The sequence below is a fragment of the Nannospalax galili genome, unplaced genomic scaffold, assembly GCF_000622305.1.
Source record: "Nannospalax galili isolate Female #2095 unplaced genomic scaffold, S.galili_v1.0 scaffold150, whole genome shotgun sequence".
Taxonomy (NCBI): domain Eukaryota; kingdom Metazoa; phylum Chordata; class Mammalia; order Rodentia; family Spalacidae; genus Nannospalax; species Nannospalax galili.
In genome coordinates, this window is record NW_008329320.1 from 2,974,865 (window position 1) to 2,993,818 (window position 18,954).

At 37.3% G+C, this 18,954-nt stretch overlaps 1 protein-coding gene across 6 annotated transcripts in view; it reads left to right on the top strand.

Annotated features, from left to right (window-relative positions):
* Zfr (zinc finger RNA binding protein) overlaps positions 1–18,954 on the top strand; it is an 82,788-nt gene that overhangs the window by 37,731 nt on the left and 26,103 nt on the right. For 5 of the 6 annotated variants that reach the window (XR_003849892.1, XM_029564720.1, XM_017798817.2 and 2 more), the window contains 9 exons: positions 3,335–3,582; positions 6,008–6,199; positions 6,669–6,960; positions 9,374–9,570; positions 10,892–11,011; positions 12,860–13,005; positions 14,724–14,886; positions 16,013–16,218; positions 17,362–17,512. Coding sequence is in view for 5 of the 6 variants with exons in the window: in XM_029564720.1 (XP_029420580.1) it covers positions 3,335–3,582; positions 6,008–6,199; positions 6,669–6,960; positions 9,374–9,570; positions 10,892–11,011; positions 12,860–13,005; positions 14,724–14,886; positions 16,013–16,218; positions 17,362–17,512 (1,715 nt within the window). In the remaining variant the exon portion in view is untranslated. The remainder of the gene's footprint in view (positions 1–3,334; positions 3,583–6,007; positions 6,200–6,668; positions 6,961–9,373; positions 9,571–10,891; positions 11,012–12,859; positions 13,006–14,723; positions 14,887–16,012; positions 16,219–17,361; positions 17,513–18,954) is intronic. The other variant, XM_017798821.2, reaches the window with a different exon arrangement.

An 18,954-nucleotide genomic window follows, 5' to 3' on the forward strand; every position in this document is an offset into this window, starting at 1 on the left:
TTATAGAAAAATTGGAAGCAACACTAGATACGATAGTCGTTATATGTAAATTTTTGTGCATTTGCCCACTTGTTTCCTTCAGATAAATCCTAGACTTGGAATAATAATGTCAAAGAGTGGGTACTCTTTGAGGTTATATTTAAGTGGCAGTCTTTACAGTCTCCATAGACACAATAAGGCCTGGGGGCGTTCCTCAGTAGAAGAGTGTCTACCTAGCATATGGGAGGCCTAGTATTGTTTTTAAAACATGATTTTATATAAAATCATTTTCCTAATTTAATAATCTAAAGACAGCTTTATTAGTTTTGTTTTTTAATTTTAATTTTTAAAATGAATTATAGCCATGTTGCCCAGACTGACCTAGAGCCCCAGGGCTCTAGGAAGATGGTCTTCCTGCCTCTTCTGTAGCTGACACTACATGTGTGTATCACTGTTTCAACTATCTTCATTGGTTTCAGTTGGACATTTTTATTGTGGTTCTTCATGAGTAAATGCAGGTGCACTTGTGCCACAGTGTGCATGTGAAAATGAGAAGACAGCTTTCAAGAGTTAGCTTTTTCCTTCTGTTCTGTATTCTGGGGATCAAACTCAAATCATTGACATGAGCAAGTGCTTTTACCCTCTGAGCCATCTTGCTGACTTTGTTGTGGTTCTTTATAGTAAAAACTTAAACTTTCATTCTGCCTGTAAAATTAAAAGCATTTGGTGTGTGCTGAATTATGTCCTTTTAACTTTTTTTTTTTTTTTTTTTTTTTTTTTTGAGACAGGGTCTCCCTGTTAGCCCCAGCTGACCTGGAACTCGCTATATAGACTGGGCTGGCCTCAAACTCACAGAGATCGCTTGCCTCTGCCTCCCAAGTTCTGGGATTAAAGGCGTGCACCACCACGCCCAGCTGTCCTTTAACATTTTTAAAATTCTATTTCTGATTTTTTTGTTGTTGCTTGAGACAAAGTTTTATGTAGCCCAGGCTGGCCTCAACCTCACTAGGTAGCCAAAGGTGACCTTCAACTTCTAATCTTCCTTTCCCTACTTCCCAAATGCTGGGATAACAGGCATACACTACCATACTGTATCATGCATGATAGATAAGCACTGTACCACCTAAACTACATCCCTAGACCATCTTTTACCACATTTCTTTTGGGGCAGGGGGTTTTTTGAGACTGGGTCTCCCTGTAGCCCCAGCTGGCCTGGAACTCACTATGGTAGACCAGGCTGGCCTGGAACACTCAGAGATCTGCCTGCCTCTGCTTCCGGAATGCTGGGATAAAAGACATGTGCCACCCCGCCCGGCTCATCTTTTTCTTTTACCACATTTCTTAAAACCACTCTTTTTGGGGGACTGGAGAGATGGCTCGGTGATTAAGAACACTGGTTGTTCTTGAAGAAGACCTGGGTTTGAATCCCAGCACCCACATAGCAGCTAACAACTGTCTGTAACGCCAGTCCCAGGGGATCTGACCGCCTCTTCTGACCTCCTCCTTGTAGCCCTGGCTGGCTCTGCCTGCCTTTGCCAAGTTAGTATTGGGATTAAAGGTATGTGCCACCATACACACAAAAAAAAATTGTTAAGTAGCAGATGGTTATTAGTAGAACTGCCAAATCAAGTTTATTAGACTATAGATTTTTTCTTATAAGCACATCAAATGTTTTCTTATCTAATCATGTGGTTATCACTGTTTCTATCTCTTCCTACTTTCATTTCAGGTATTTTCTTTTTCTTGTTTTCTACCATACTTGCCCTATCTTAAAAATGTGACAGTTTAGCATAAAAGTATAAAAAAGCTTTCCTTCTTTCCTTCCTTCCTTCCTTCCTTCCTTCCTTCCTTCCTTCCTTCCTTCCTTCCTTCCTTCCTTCCTTTCCTTTTAACAGAGTCCCTTCTTTTTGAGACAGGGTCTTCCTGTAGTCCCAGCTAGCCTGGAACTCACTATGTAGACCAGGCTGGCCTTGAACTCACAGAGATCTGCCTGCCTCTGTCTCCCAAGTGCTTGGACTATAGGTGCATGCCACCATGCCAAGCCTCAAGAAGGGTCTTCTTAAAAGTTGCCTAATTTCCTTTTCTTTGCTGGAAATGTCACTTTTGAGTATCTTATTCTGATTTCTCATATATTTTAGCGCTCTCATTCTTCCAGTTCAGCTTCCTCTTCTGTATATGTAGATGTATTAATCAGTGGGTCATTAGCTTTTTCAATATAATAGGCTATTTTTGAGACCAAAAGTTGAAGAGTACCTTCATATTCATTCATTCTTTTTCCTCTCTGGGGATTGAACCAAGAGTCTTGTGTGTGTTAGGCAAGCCCTCCACTACTGAGCAGTATCCCCAGCCCCAATTCTCTTCAACTAGTTCTTTTGTATCAACTAGTATTGTCTGTCTTGGTCTTTGCTCCTTGTCCACCTATTACATACTTTTAAGGAAATAAAGGAGTCTTAACTGGAATATGATGGCTCGGGAATGTACTAAATTTCAAGAGATCTTAGTTTATAAGTGGTAAGTTTTTAGATAAGATTGTGTATTAGAATAAGCACCTTCAATTTTAAAGCCTTTAGAGATTTTAAAGCCTGTGTATCATTGAACACCACTGTTTAGATGTGTCAACTAGCATAAAGTGTTTATTCCTTAGCCATTTCCAGCAATGAAAATTAATAAATCCTTATATTTAACCAGAAAATACAGTATGTTTTCATGCTTTGAAAGGAAGAATAGTGTATTGCTTCTTAGTTCTATGATCTAGTAACTATTACCATACTTTTCTATCTGAATTCCAACTACTTTGTTCTCTTTACCTTGCCTCTTCAAACTAACTCCTTCTAGTTTATTCTTTTACCATCTGAACAACTCTTCAGTTGATCACTGAGGCCTAAAATTTTGGTGCCATCTTGTATGTTTTGCTCTTTGTCTGCTATGCTTTTAGTACATCACATCTTACTTTATGAAGTGTTTCTCTTTTTTTCCTAATACCCTACTTCAGATTCTTCAAATACAACACTTTGTAAAGTTTATTCAGAGGATTTTCCTATGGGAAAATGTCAGTAGGTTCTGTGACCACATAAACTTTTCAAGCACATTTCTTCAATTGAACAGTGAGCTTCTTTAAGTCAGAGGCTAAATCTTATACTTCCATTAACACCTAGTATGTGTCAAGTAAATATTTAAGTGACTCAGTGTAGAAGAATGCAAAGTTTTTTTTCCTGGGTTTCATGAGCTATACATTATTGTAAATAAGCGCATGTAATTCTTTTGTCAGTATTTATTGAATTTAATTTTATAACTGACATTAAACTGCTCCTTTTATAATTATATAACATAATCTTTGTTTCGTTTTATTTGTAAGGTACATCTTATTCAGGTTATGAAGCAGCAGTGTATTCAGCTGCATCTTCCTACTACCAACAGCAGCAGCAGCAACAGAAGCAAGCAGCAGCAGCAGCTGCTGCTGCTGCAGCAACAGCTGCCTGGACAGGGACCACCTTTACTAAAAAAACACCATTCCAAAATAAACAACTGAAACCAAAACAGCCTCCCAAACCACCCCAGATTCACTATTGTGATGTTTGTAAGATCAGCTGTGCTGGACCACAGGTACTTTATATTGTGTATTTACCATGAATCTCAGTGGTTAGTTTTCATAGTTGACTAGGGGTGATGTTTTAATTCCTGTGCCTACAAAAGTACATTCACATCTGTATATTCCACATTCACTGATCCAACTAACAGTATGAGAAAGACTGCATCCGCATTGAACACTTGTACTTTTTTCTTACACTTAATGCTAAACAATACAGTAAAATTATTTACATAGATTTACACTTACTTTGGGTATTGAAAATAATCTAGAGATTTTAATGTATATAGGAGAAATGCATAGATTATGTGCAAATTATGCTGTTTTATTTAAAGGACTTGAGCATGCTTGGATTTTGGTAAACAGTTTCCTGTGGACACAGAGACAGCTATATTTCACCAAACTTTTTTTTTTTAAGCTATTTGTATTGAAACAAAACTGGAAACAAACAAAAAAAAAAAAACTGTAAAAGTAATTGTGAATATAAATGAAAAATGAAGAAATTGAGCTTTTTTTTTTTAAAAAAAAAAAAGGAAACCTCCTTTGTTCTTTGTTTAAAATTTAATTTAGTTTAAAGGATTTTTTAAGCAAATCTATAATTTAAGGATTGTTTCTAATGAGACTAATTTTTGTACGTGTTTTATATAATGTAACTTCTTTGATCTTCTCCATGAGGGAAATAGAAACATTGGAAATAAGAAAGAAGAAAGGTATAAGGAAATTTCTTTTTCGAAAAGATAAAGTGCTGGGGATGTAATTCAATTGGTAGAATGCTTGCCTAGCATGCACTATGCCCTGGATTCAATCCTCAGAACCACATAAACCAGGGATGATGGTGTACCTATAATCCTGGTACTCCAGAGGTAGAGGCAAGAGAATCAGAAGTTCAAAGCTACATAGTGAGTTTGAGGCCAACCTGGACTACTACAGTTCTGTTCCCCCTCCTTTAAAACAAACAAACAAACAAACAAACAAAAGCAGTGAAGCATGTAAGATCTTGGTTTTGCTGTGTTCCCAGCAGCTACCCTTTAAAATGTGTGATTTAGACATGGATCTGTTCATAAAAGATAACAGGTTCAATTCCCTTCCTAACCTTATTTCTACTATGAGAGAGTCTAGTTTTTGTCAGGTATTGGGGTACACACATTTTTAAGGCAGGCACAAGAATTGCTAGTTAAGGCTATCCTTTAGGACTTTTTAAAGTCCAGTTTTTATGTAATAATTGATAAAAGCAGCTTGAGATAGCCTAGTATTTGAAAAAGGAAAAAAAGATAAAATTTGACTGTTGACATGATTTCTATTTCCAAGCTCTGTTCTGTCAGTACCAGTGTATATTCTTTTAATTTACTAGAATGCTTCCAGTTCTTAATATTTTCTGAATTGCTGACATCTAATTAGAGAATATTAAAATATGTGTGGTCATATTACCCATTCTTGTTTAATAAATGTAGCCATGGATTCTCAAACAGATTCTGTGTCAAAATGCATTTTGAATTAGAAACTTTCAGTTTTATAAATGTACCTCTTTAAAAAAAATTTTACTGCAGTAGGGGTTTTTTTGTTGTTTTGTTTTGTTTTTTCTTTTTTCTCCTTCTAATGATGTAAATATATTTCCCCCCTGATTTTAACTCTGTAATTACGTTTGTTTGGGGTTTTTTTATAGAATTATTTCTATCCATTATTATTTTCTGCCCAACATTATACATAAACAAAAAGATAAAAGTCCTTGAAACTGAAAGCAGTTAACTTAGTGTTCATGAAAGTGATTTGTAATTCAAAAATGTTGGATGAGGGGCTGAGGAGTTAGTTGGCAAAGTTTTTGATTTACAAGCTTGAGATTATGAGCTCAATCCCCAGAATTCATGTGAAAAATGCCCGAGATGATACTATGCTTATAATCCCAGTGCTGGAGAAGCAGATACAGGCAGATCCCTGGGGCTTTCAGGCTGGCCAGCCAACTGGGTCTCAGTGAAAGGCTTTTCTCCTGAGGAATATGTTCTACACACAAACATACACATACACACACACACACACACACACATATACTCACACACACATATACTCACACACACAGAGATAAATGTATTCTCAGGTTGGATGTGTAGTTTAATAGAACACATATATGTAGAGAATCCTTTATGCACTTCTTCAGTACTTTTGAAACTATAGTTCTCATCTGTTTTCTCGCTCTCACTCTTGCTCCCTCTACCCCACCCCCACTTTTTTTTTTTTTTTTTTTTTTTTTTGAGACAGTATCTTTCCTCATAGCCCAGCCTAGCCCTGACTGAACTCAGGGATCCTCCTGCCTCAGACTACTGAGTGCTGGAATTATAGGTATGCACCACCACACACTGCCATATTCTCATTTTAGATGAGTGTTAGAGGTCTGGAAATTAAATAGACTGTTGTAGAAAGAAAATTTGTACTTTTTGTTCAAAACAGACTTATAAAGAGCACTTAGAAGGACAGAAACATAAAAAAAAAGAAGCGGCATTGAAAGCCTCACAAAGTACCAGCAGCAGCAACAACTCAACTCGTGGGACACAAAATCAGCTACGTTGCGAGCTCTGTGATGTGTCTTGTACAGGAGCAGATGCCTATGCTGCCCACATTCGTGGTGCTAAGCATCAGAAAGTAGGTGTTTTGGCTTTTTTTTCCCCCACACACAGCCTTATGTCTTACTATTTTCCTGTAATTTTCAACAGGGGTTTAAGAAAGATGGCTTCAATTTTTGAAAACTGAGTATTACAAGCCTTGCATTTTAACATACATCAAGGTGACATCAAATTGTCATTGCTTAAAAGAGAAAGACTGGAGGCCTTTAAATTGAATTAAACCACCTACTTTATTATTTAGAAATACTTTCATTTGTCTTGCTTAACTATGGACTAATTTGCATGTAGCTAAGTCCTTTTATCAACAGACTATGGATCTATATCTGCTTCACAGATTATGACAAATAATGGGTTTTGTATTCAAAACCATAATTGAAAATGGAACAAAGAAAAATACAGTGTAGATTTTCATTTTATAATCTCATTCAGAGAAACTTAAAAATCTACACATTTGGGTTTCCTGACACGTGTGCTTTTTTGTTTTGTAGGTGGTTAAATTACACACAAAACTTGGTAAACCTATTCCTTCAACGGAACCAAATGTTGTTAGCCAAGCTACTTCTTCAACAGCTGTATCTGCTTCAAAACCAACTGCCTCTCCTTCAAGTATTGCAGCAAGCAATTGTACTGTGAATACATCATCACTTGCAACTTCTTCAGTGAAAGGTCTTACAACTACAGGAAACTCGTCTCTTAATAGCCAATCCAACACTAAAGTGTCAGCGATACCTACCAATATGGCTGCCAAGAAAACATCTACACCCAAAATAAACTTTGTTGGCAAGTACTAAAGATTGATTCTCTGTGTACCTCCTGTCAAAATGGATTTCTTCTCCATCGTATTGCTGGGGATTGAATCCAGTCTCATGCATGCTAGACAAGCACTGTTCCGCCGAGCAGACTTTATTCTCTGCTGCCGTACTTAATAACAAATCTATAATCTGCTATGTCTACCCTTTCCTGAAACTGTTTGCAGTATTCACCAAGTACCTAACTGCCTAGAACTAGGCATGACTCGAACTTGTTATACCAACATTTGGGAGGCTGAGGCCAGCCTGGGTTTAGTTTCAAGCCAGCCTAAGCTATATGAGGGACCCTGTCTCAAAAACAAACAAAAATGCCAAATCCAGTTCTCAATTTTCAGCTTCATCTTGTTGACCACTCTGACTTTAGACTTGACATAATTGACTGCTGTACTATAAAGCCTAAGATGTGTCTTCACTTGTAGCATAGTATGTCCGTCCACTCATCCCTTTTTGAGGTATCTTACTGATTCTCTGCCTACATGTTTGTTAAATGGCCCTGTTTTAAGATTCTAATTCTGCATCAGATCTCACTGTGCGGCAGTATTCCTTGATGGTCTCATCCACTTCAGTGTGTACAATACTTAAAAAAAACTTGGCAAATTAAAAAGCCTCACCAGAGTTTGAGAGTCCCCTCCCAGTGTGTCCCATTCTAACTCAGAAATGCATCGTAAGAATGCCACAAATTACTCTTACAAAATTGCTGATTTCTTTAAAGGGAATACTTCATTAGCTTTATTTCTTATTTGGTCCTGCTCTTTCCTTACTACCTTGGTGGTATTTCTCTGGAATAAAAATTCATTATTCATGAGTTGTTTTTTCGGGTTTTTAGACTCTTAAAGTTCAGTTTCTTAGCATATCTGGACTCTTTGACTTAATCTCTCTGTTCTTATTAGTCATTATATGAAAGCACATATGAAACTGTGTTAGTCTTCTTTAAAATCTTCATTGACCTTTACTTTCTATTTAGGGTAAAGTCTTGGTCACCTCTACCTGCAGAGTAATCATGCTAAATTACTGCCTGTTCTTCAATTAACTTCAGTCTTTAATTCCATGTTGCTATGCTTTTCTGTGCCTGGTATGCTTTCTGATTAGACATTATTCTCTTCTTTCTTCCTGATCATTTCATTCTCATTACTCTTTTTTTCAAAGCCCGATTCAAGTGTCTTACCCTTCATGAAGTCTTTTTTTAACTGGATAAGGTTAAAGGGTCATGGTTCTATTCCTCTGCATCCTTACAATATTCAGTTCCTGCTTTATAGCATTTATCACATGATGTTATAATTATTTGTATCTTTAAATTGTGGGTACCTCAATCGCAGCTACATTGTCTTATACTTTTTATAGTTTAATTTTTTAAACTTTTATTTAAAAACTTTTTGACAATTTCATGTGTGCATATAATTATCTTATTCTTTTTGCAGATACTTTCAGGCATTTTCTAGATACTTGGAAGTGGTTTAAAAGAATATTAACAGTCAATATGTTTTCTCTTAGGTAAAGTGTTAATTGACGGTTAAAATGGAAGCTGTTGATTTATAGTTAGTTTTACTTATTTCATTTTCAGAGTTATTCATACTTTCAATTTAGAATAAAAATCTAGACCAGCAAGGTAGCACAGGCCAGTAAAGGCCTTGCCAAACCTGATGACTTGAGTTCAATCCCCAGTACCCAGGTGGTAGAAGGAGAGAACTGACTTCCACAGGTTGCCATCTGACCTTCACACATACAGTGTGGCCCTGCACATACAACCCACACATACAAAATAAATAAATGTAAAAAAAAATCTTTTTGAAACATTTTTGTGTGCTGAGGATGTAGTTGAGTTGATACTTGTCTAGCATGCATAAAGCCCTGTGTTGAACCCCCAGCACCGCTTAAAAACCAAGTTTGGTGGTATACACCTATAATCCCACCACTTGGGAGGTAGAGACAAGATTACCACAAATTATAGGCCAACCTTGACTACTTAGTAAACTCCAGATTGGGCTTGTATGCATTCTGAAATCTCAAACAACAAAAGAAACCTCCCAGGGTGGGAAGTAGATGAATACAACTAACTATTCACAAGGAACTCAGAATACAAACATGAATTGCACTTAGTTCCTTTCTCTTTCAGGTACTTGTTCTGTTTTGGATATTAGACATTATGAGAACCAAAATGGAGTTTGTGGGTATGGTTTTATGTTATACAATGGAGAAGGGAAAATTCTGAAGTATATTTCATTAATGGGATACAAAAAGCAGTGTAGTATGTGTAGTTTTTTGAAGTTCTGACCTATTGTCCATAAAGTTTAACCAGTGGTAGTAAAGATAACTTAAGTTTTCATGTTAACAGGTTCGTAAATTCACACAAAAATAAAATAACTAATTCTTTGATGCTTTTCTAGGTGGTAATAAGCTGCAATCGACAGGAAATAAAACAGAAGACTTAAAAGGAACTGAATGTGTTAAAAGTACTCCTGTCGCCTCTGCTGTGCAGATTCCTGAAGTGAAGCCAGATGCAGTGTCAGAACAAGTCACACCTGCATCTCTTGCTGCCTTGCAGAGTGATGTACAGCCAGTGGGCCATGATTATGTGGAAGAGGTATTGATTTGAGAATACCATTACTCTCAAAATGGACAAAGGGAAGAATGTATCACTTTGTTGCAAGCAACCTTTATGTGTAACAGAAAACTATACTCAGTTGTAGTTTAGATTTCAGTTACTTCAGAAATTAAGATTGCTGAATTGCTGATTTAACAGGTGTCATTCATTTGGTTTCTCAGTCTGATAAGAACACTTCCTATTTTACATGTCAAGTAAATACAATAAATGGAGGAAGAAAGGAACATCACAAAGGGTTGAATAAATAGTTGCCTGTTAACAGAGAGATTATACAGTGGTGTAGTGTGACACTACAAATGGTTTTGTTTTATTGTAAAGCATGTACAAATTTCCTGAGCTTAGTATCTAAATCATAAAATTGGGATATTCTTCCAACAGAATTGTGAAGATTAGATAAAATGAAGTGAGCAGCATATAGTAGGGGTTAGGTAGCTATCTGTTTATTCTGTTTCCCTATCAAAAAATCTTGCATACTACATTGAGATCTTTGTGAGGTACACAACTAGGATACATAATTTGTAAGTGGTTTGCAAATAATCTTTAATTATGCCTTTTATAAGGGTATGGTTTAATTACCTTTTTAAAAACATGTTTTCAACCTAAACACTTTGATTTCTAATGATTTGCATTAATTAAATAATTTTAATCCTCAGATACTTTGATTCAAAGACAATCTAAGAGCACAATTTGAACTTAATAGTAATGTGAAGTTAAATTCATAAAATTTTGAGCTTTATATACCATAATTAGGCTTTAAGTTGGGCGTGGTGGTGCGCGGCTTTAGTCCCAGCAATCGGGAGGCAGAGGCAGGTGGATCTCTGTGAGTTCAAGGCCACCCTGGTCTATATAGCAAGTTTCAGGCCAGCTGTGGCTACAGGGAAACCCTGTCTCAAAAAGATGAAGAAAAAAAAAAAAACAAAAACACCATAAGTCATCCTTATCTCTAAGAACAGTATGCCAAAGAGCAGTAACTATTATATAAAGTAACTATTCAAAGCCAGGCATGGTGGCACACACCTCTAATCCCAGCACTCAGGAGGCAGTTCAAGGCCAGCCTGGTCTACATAGTATATTTGCATATAGATACTAAAGTGAAATATACCTTACTAAGCAAGCATGTGCTAACATTAGTCCCAAGGGTTCCCAGTTACTGTCCTTTTAAAATAACACGTTGGGCATGTTGGTACACATTGATAATCCCAGTACTGAGGAAGCAGGAGGATTTTCCTATTTGTTTTTACCCTACTTTAAATTTTGATTGCTCATAACTTCATTAAAGAATCTGTTTTTCCACACCAAGGTACGTAATGATGAAGGAAAAGTAATTCGATTCCATTGTAAATTATGTGAATGCAGCTTTAATGACCCCAATGCTAAAGAGATGCACTTAAAAGGACGAAGACATAGACTTCAGTATAAAGTAAGTAAATGTTAACTATTGAAATACTATTCTTGGGGCTAGAGAGATGGCTCAGCAGTTAAGAACACTGGCTGTTCTTATAGAAGACCCAGGTTCAAATCCCAGCACCCACATGGCAGCTAACAGCTGTCTGTAACTCCAGTTCCAGAGAATCTGACAGCTTCTTCTGTCCTCCGCAGGCATGGCACAACACAGGTGCACTTACTTACATGCACGCAATACATGCATACACATAAAATAAAAATAATATTTTAAATAAAAGAAATGCTATTTTTTATTAGTTAAAAATAATATAACCTTGTTCTTAATCGTTTTAGTAACTGACAAACTTAGTATCTGGCAAAAATAATGCTTGAGTCAAAAAATCATATAATGATAGTTGCTTCACCCTAGCGTGTTTGAAAAAAATGTCAGCTCTCCACTTCTGTCCCTTACGTTGATAAAATTAATTTTGGAGATGAGTTAATACTGGAAAATCTCTTCACTTATTTTACCCTAGGAATTCTTCATTGAATACACCTCGGGTATTGAAATCTAAATAAAGTTGCTTAAAAGACTGAACCTAGTGGACTAGGTTTGTGATTCTTTTATACACAATGGGTCTATGTCATTCATGGTAACTTGAATTCCTATCCCCAGGCTATATTCACTCATATCTGGCTCCAACTACATTAAGTGGTAAATAAACACAAGGATAGTTAAAGGGTTTGAATTTTGTATGGAAAGAAAAATACTTTAACCCCAAGGCAGACACTTAAAATCATCTATTTTAAACAAAATGAAACATCCATCAGTCTTTTAAACTTGAATAATTAAGCCTGATAATATAACTATTTCCTCTGATTCAACTTAATTATACAGCTTTTAAGTTTTTTGTTTTTTGTTTTAAGACAGGGTCTCCCTGTAGCCCCAGCTGGCCTGGAACTCTCACTATGTAGACCAGGCTGGCCTTGAACTCACAGAGATCTGCCTGCCTCTGCCTCCCAAGTGCTGGAACTAATAGGCATGTGCCACCATGCCCTGCTAGCTTTAAGTCTTTAATAGGAAATTTAAGCCAAGTATTCTAGGATCTAACTGAGGCAGATCACAAATTCAAGACCAGTGTGGGCTGCATAGTAAGACCATGCCTCAAAAACAAGCAAGACTAGGGCTATATTACTCAGTTGATAGGGTGCTGGTGAAGTAGTATGAACAGATCCCTGGGTTGGATCCCTAGCACCACATAAACTGAGTGTGACAGTACATGTCTATGTAATCCCAGCACTCACACTGGGAAGACGCAGACAAATCAGAAGTGCAAGGCCATCTTCAGCTACAAAGTCAGTTCAAAGCCAGCCTGGAATACGTGAGACCCTATTTCAAAAAAGAAAAAAAGAAACCAGTACATGTGAAATTTACAACTACAAGCCTCTGATGAAAGATTATGCGGAATTGAATGATTAAAATCGGATTTGGAGCTGGGCATGGTGGTGCACGACTGTAATCCCAGCACTTGGGAGGCAGAGAAGGTGGATCTTTGCAAGTTCAAGGCTAGCCTGATCTACATAGTGACTTCCAGGCCAGCTGGGGTTACAAGGAGACTCTGTCTCAAAAAAGACCAAAAAAACACAGATTTGGGGGGCTAGAGAAATGGCTCAGCACTTAAGAGCACTGGCTGCTCTTGCAGAGGACCCAGGTTCGAATCCCAGCACCCACATGGCAGTTAACAGCTATCTGTAACTCCAGTTCTAGGGGATCCAACACACTCTTCTGACATCTGTGGGCATTGTACCACATGGGTGTACATGCAAGCAATACACTCAAAACACAAAAATAAAATCATTTTTAAAACGTATTGTCTATTAACAGAAAAAAGTAAATCCTGATTTACAAGTAGAAGTGAAGCCCAGTATTAGAGCAAGAAAGATTCAAGAAGAGAAAATGAGAAAGCAAATGCAGAAGGAGGAATACTGGCGAAGACGAGAAGAAGAGGAACGCTGGAGAATGGAAATGAGGTAGTGTCTAACTTTTAACACCATGGCAGTAAGTGGTTCTTCTGCCTTTTAAAAACAGACTAGCTGTTCTGTGAATATGACTCACTCAAAGCAATCTAGTTTTATTTAATGTACTTTGTCTTCACTAGGATCCTAGGTCAAGAAAGATAAAGATTTGACATTAAGTATGCTAGTAATTAATTGTTGCCTTGGTATTAAGCATTTTCTGAGATAGTAGGTATGGTGGTGCACGCCTTTAATTCCAGAGGCAGAGGCAAGAGGTCACTGAGTTTGAAGCCAGCCTAGTCTATGTAATAAGATCCAGACCAGCTGGGGCTACAGGGAGACCCTGCCTCAAATAAAAGGGGGGGAAGAAAGATGCCTCATTGGGTAAAGTGCTTGTTGTACCAACCTTGGGACCTGAGTTTAAACCCCAGAACATGCCGTGTAATGCTGAGCTTGATGTCTGCAATCACAGTGCTCCTACAGCAAGATGGGAGATGGAGACAGGAAAATCCCCAACTTTGTAGCCAATTAGCCTGGCATATACAGCAACAAAAAACAAAGAGATCCTGTCTCAAACAAGGTGGAAGGAAAGGACCAATACCCAAGGTTGTCTTCTGACCTCCATAGACTCACTGTGACATACATTCATGCACACACAAACATGCATATACACATACACAAAAAATTTTTAGTTTTTTAAAAAGACTAAGGGAGGGGCTGGAGAGATGGCTCAGTCATTAAGAGCACTAGCTGCTCCTGCAGAGGACTCAGGTTCAGTTCCCCACACCCATATGCTGTTGACAACTTGTCTATAACTTCAGTTATAGGGGATCCAGCGCCCTCTTGTGACCTCTATGGGCACTGCACACACAGGTGCACTTAAATACATGCAAAACACTCATGCTCTAAAAAATAAGTAACTTTTGAAATTTTTTCTTAAAGAAACTAAGAGAAAATTAAGAGGGATGAATTCATTTCTTTGAGGACGTGAAGTAAATGCCTAAACATCTTGTATGTGCATTGGATCTTGCAAACATGTTATTTATTGGGCCCCTTTATTTGTAAATATTAGGGTTCACAATCATATCTTTACCAGTTGGAGGGAACTGAGGTTTCTGGATTATATTCTATTTTGTTTTTAAGGTGTGAGGTTTTCTTCTTTTCTCATTGTTCTCTCTAGTTTTCGCTTCTACATACTTTTCAATGGAAGAAAATAAGGAAACTAAGAATGGTGACACAGGCCTTTAATTCCAGCTTGTAGAACATAGAGGCAGGTGGATCTCTGAGAGATCAAGGCCAGCCTGGTCTACATAGGGTTTCCAGGCTAGTTGGGGCTACAGGGAGACCATGTCTCAAAAAAAAAGGTGAGGGGGGGAAATAAGGGAAGGTAGGCAGGAAAGATGCTAGTCTGATTTGAGTAGGTTTTTCAGAAAATAACATTTTTACCTATTTTTTGCATGTCCACAATTGGGGGGGTGGTACCCTTGCATGTGTGCAAGGGCACACAGTTGGAGTACAACATGCAGAGAGTCAGTTCTCTCCTTCCATTTATGTAAGTCCCAGAAATTGAATTCAGATTGTCAGGCTTGGTGGAAGCTGGATTAAAGACAGGTCCACCATGCCCTGCTGCATTTTTATAGTTTTGTAGTTTTTTGGTTTTATTTTAAACTTTTTATATCTGTTGTTGCTGCAAGTGCTATATTATTTTTGCGTGTATATCATTTGTGCATCAGACGTTATGAAGAAGACATGTACTGGAGAAGAATGGAGGAAGAACAGCATCATTGGGATGATCGTCGCCGAATGCCTGATGGAGGCTATCCTCATGGTCCTCCAGGCCCATTAGGTCTTCTGGGCGTCCGACCAGGCATGCCTCCTCAGCCACAAGGCCCTGCAGTGAGTATTCACTTTGTAGAAGGGTCATGAGAGTTTAAGTTAGCTTCAACATTAGAAGATGTTTTGGTGAGCTGTTTTGTTTTTTTTTTGTTTTTTTTTTTTTAATGTTTTATCTGATTAGATTTTTCTATCCTGCTGAAGGTTCTTAATGTTAATTTCTTCATGTGTAAGGACTTTGTCATTTCCATGACAATTATTTTCAGTATTTGCTAAATTGTGGAAATAGCTTCTTTTGCAAACCATTCTTTTACATGAGACACTTTATTCCCTTTGTTTTTTCTTTTTGGAAGGAACTATTAATGTTAGAAGCAGTTGTTTTGTTAGAAGCATATTTATTCGTTTTTGTTTTAACTTGTATATTTGGTGCAGTTTACATTTGTAATCCTAAGACTCAGGAAACTAAAACAGTACAATCTTGAGTTTGAGCCTAACCTCAGATACATAGCAAACCTGCCAAAGGAGGGAGGAGAAGGATGAAGAGGGAAGGAATTAGAAGAGTAATCATATTTCTTCTTGTCTTCCCATTACCATTGGAGGAGAATCTTTCTCCTATTTCCTGACCACTCAAAATGAATTTCTAAATTGAGTGAAAGATAAGGGATAAATGGTTTATGATGTGTTGGGAAGAAATTCATACCAGCACAAAATTAGTTTTGTCTTCTTAAGAGAGTTTACCAAAAACAGTAAATTTTGTTACTTATTCTCTTTCTCATTTGTCAGTCATTACAGTGTCTGAGCAACTGTGTATATACTTACTACTATTACTAAAAGCAAGAGAGATTTTAGAAAAAGTATTTTTAAGGAGCTATGTAGTTCATAAGTAGAGCACTTACTTAGTATATATTTCTCTAGATTTGATCACAGCACCACAAAATTATTGAAAAGCATTTTTATGCTCTTAGATTATATATATTACAATTTTGCCTGTTTGGGGGCAAACACATTTTCAGTGGTATGAATTTCAATAGTTTTTGCTTTCATTTTACTGAGAATGATTAAAAGAAAATAGAATTTTAAATGGACATTTTGCCTAATTGACTTTTTAACTATAAACTTGGCAACTATATCTATAGTTGAAAAATAAGAGTTTTCTCTTTTTCAGAAAAGTAATCTTTTCTCTCTTTAGCCCTTACGTCGTCCTGACTCATCTGATGACCGTTATGTCATGACTAAACATGCAACCATTTACCCAACTGAAGAAGAGTTGCAAGCAGTTCAGAAAATTGTTTCTATCACTGAACGTGCTTTAAAGCTTGTTTCAGATAGTTTGTCTGAACACGAGAAGAGCAAGAGCAAAGAAGGGGATGATAAGAAGGAGGGAGGTAAAGACAGGTGGGTTTTCAAAATGATTGACCAGGTATATGTTTTCATTTTCCTTACATGGAAGCTTGTCATTTATGATAAAAGATTACAGAGATGGATGAGGGTCTGGAGGGATGACTTAGTAGTTAGTTAATAACACTCGCTGTTATTAACTGGTAAATAGCTGGTGTTAGTCTACACATCCTAACTCTGCTTGTATTAGATATTTTAATCAGCTAATTTTTGCCAAAAAAAAAAAAAAAGCCACACACACACACACGTTTTGACTAACACCACGTTTTTACTGTTTATAAATACAAATCTCTTTCAAAGAGGTCCTTATTTCCCACTTATACATATAAAAATAAATCAATCAAAAAAAGTTCAAGCATATCTCTTACTATTCTGACCTGTAAAATAAAATGCAAAGAACTAGGTGCTTTGACCCACACTTGTAATCCTTGTACACAGGAGGATCACAAGTTTGAAGCCAGCCTAGGCTATAGTGAGATCTGTCAGACAGTAGCAGACAGTAGTATTTGTTGCCATTGTCTCCGTGAAAACTAAGATCTTTATTTTGTGTTGTGCATGTATGGAAGTGCACCCATGTCATACAATGCCTGCGGAGGTCAGACGAGGGCATCAGATCCCCTAGAACTGGAGTTATAGACAGTTGTTAGCTCCCGTGTGTGCTGGGATTTGAACCCAGGTCTTCTGCACAGACATTCAGTGTTCTTAACCACTGAGCCATCTCTCCAGCGCCGGTATCTATTTTAAAGATTTATTTTTATTCATGTGTGTCTATGTGCATATATGTCCACATGTGCATACAGACGCCAGAAGAGAGCATTAGATCCCACAGACCTTAAATTGCAGGTGTTTGCAAGGCATCTAGCTTTTACTCTGTGTGGTCTGGGATTCAAACTCCAGTCTTCATGATTAAACAGCAAGTACTCTTAACCACTGAGCCATCTCTCCAGCCCTAGATTTATTTTTAATGCACATTACTTAGATTTTTAAATGATATATAATTTAAAATATTGTGTATTTTTCTAGTGTAGTTGATGAAAATTTCAGTAATGTAAAAGTCATTTCCTTTACTATTATGTATGGAGAATATCATGGTTCTAGGTAAGAAATGTCACATTTTAATATAAGTTGAATTTGCTACAGAGCTCTGAAAGGAGTGTTGCGAGTGGGAGTATTGGCAAAAGGATTACTTCTCCGAGGAGATAGAAATGTCAACCTTGTTTTGCTGTGCTCAGAAAAACCTTCAAAGACATTATTAAGCCGTATTGCTGAAAATCTACCAAAACAGCTTGCTGTAAGTATTATGGAAATGTTAAGTTTACCCCTTGTCTAGATCAGAAGGTTTTTTGGCAGGACTTCAGTTTAAACCTCAGCCAGCCTCTCAAATTTTTGGCTTGACTTTCCAAAATGAGGTGGGGGTTTTTTCCTTAATTGTGGAAACTGTTGAAACTATTTTCTACTTTGTCTTTTTAAGTTCTGTAGTACTTATATTTGACAGGAAGCCATCTTGCTGATTTATTTTAAAACATAAAAATTCAGCCATGCATGGTTGTGTATGCCTTTCTCCCCAGTACTCACTGTAGTTCTGGCTTGCTTCAAACTCACAAAGATCTGCCTGCCTTTGCGTCTTGAGTACTAGGATTAAAGGCTTATGCCACCACACCCAGCCACCCAGCAGGATTTAAAAACTATAAAAAACAATATTCATATATAGTAAGCTTAAATTATTTTAAATTCATGTATCTTAGTGGAATACATGGGTTTTTCTTTTTTCATTTTGTGTATATGAATGCTTTGCCTACATATATGTAAGTATACCACATGCGTGCCTGGTGCTTGCAGAGGCCAGAAGAGGGCATCAGATCCCCTGGAACCAGAATTACATACAGTTGTAAGCAGCCATGTGGGTGCTGGGAGCCAAACCTTTAACCACTGAGCCACCTCTCCAGCCCCAAATATATGTTTTTAATATGCAAACTAGAGTATGTTGTTTTAATTTCTCTGGTCTATTATTAATATAGTAGTCCCTCTATACCCTTGGAGATATGTCCCAAGACTCCTTGAAACTTCAGATAGTATATTATGTTGTGTTTCTCCTACTTCTACGCATCTGTGATTAACGTATTTATAATTAGGCACCGAAATAGAATAACAACAGGAGCTCTTCTCCGTAAGTCTTAGAAGCAACATTAACATGTTTTCTTTTTTCCGAGGGTGAGGGGGAGCTTGCTAGCTATTAAACCATAGGCCTTGTCCTTATGGTGTACCTCTGAGCTACATTTTCCTCAAGTTGAGAACTTTCTTTGAATTGCCAGCACCAGTGCTCTTGCTCTATTTTGAGTGAAATAAGGGTTACTTGAACATAAGTGCTGCTATATCATGACGGCTGATCTAATAACTCAGACGGCTACTAACTGTCTAATGAGTGGGTAGCATATTGGAAAAGGAATGATCCACAAAAAGACCAGATTGGGCAGACTGGCTCTATATTTATAGTTTAAACAGGTAACCAAAACTGTGAAGTAAGACCACAGGTAAAAGGGTGACTATGTGTTTTTGGTTTTCTCATGTTTATCATGGTAGGAAGTTCTCGTCTTGGCAGCAGGATTACTCAGTCAATAAGGCCTGGCAATCTGAGTTCAGTCCCAAAACCTATGTAAAAATGGAAGGAGAGAATTGACTCCACAGTTGTCCTCTGACGTCCATGTAAAACCTCCCACACAAACATGCACACAC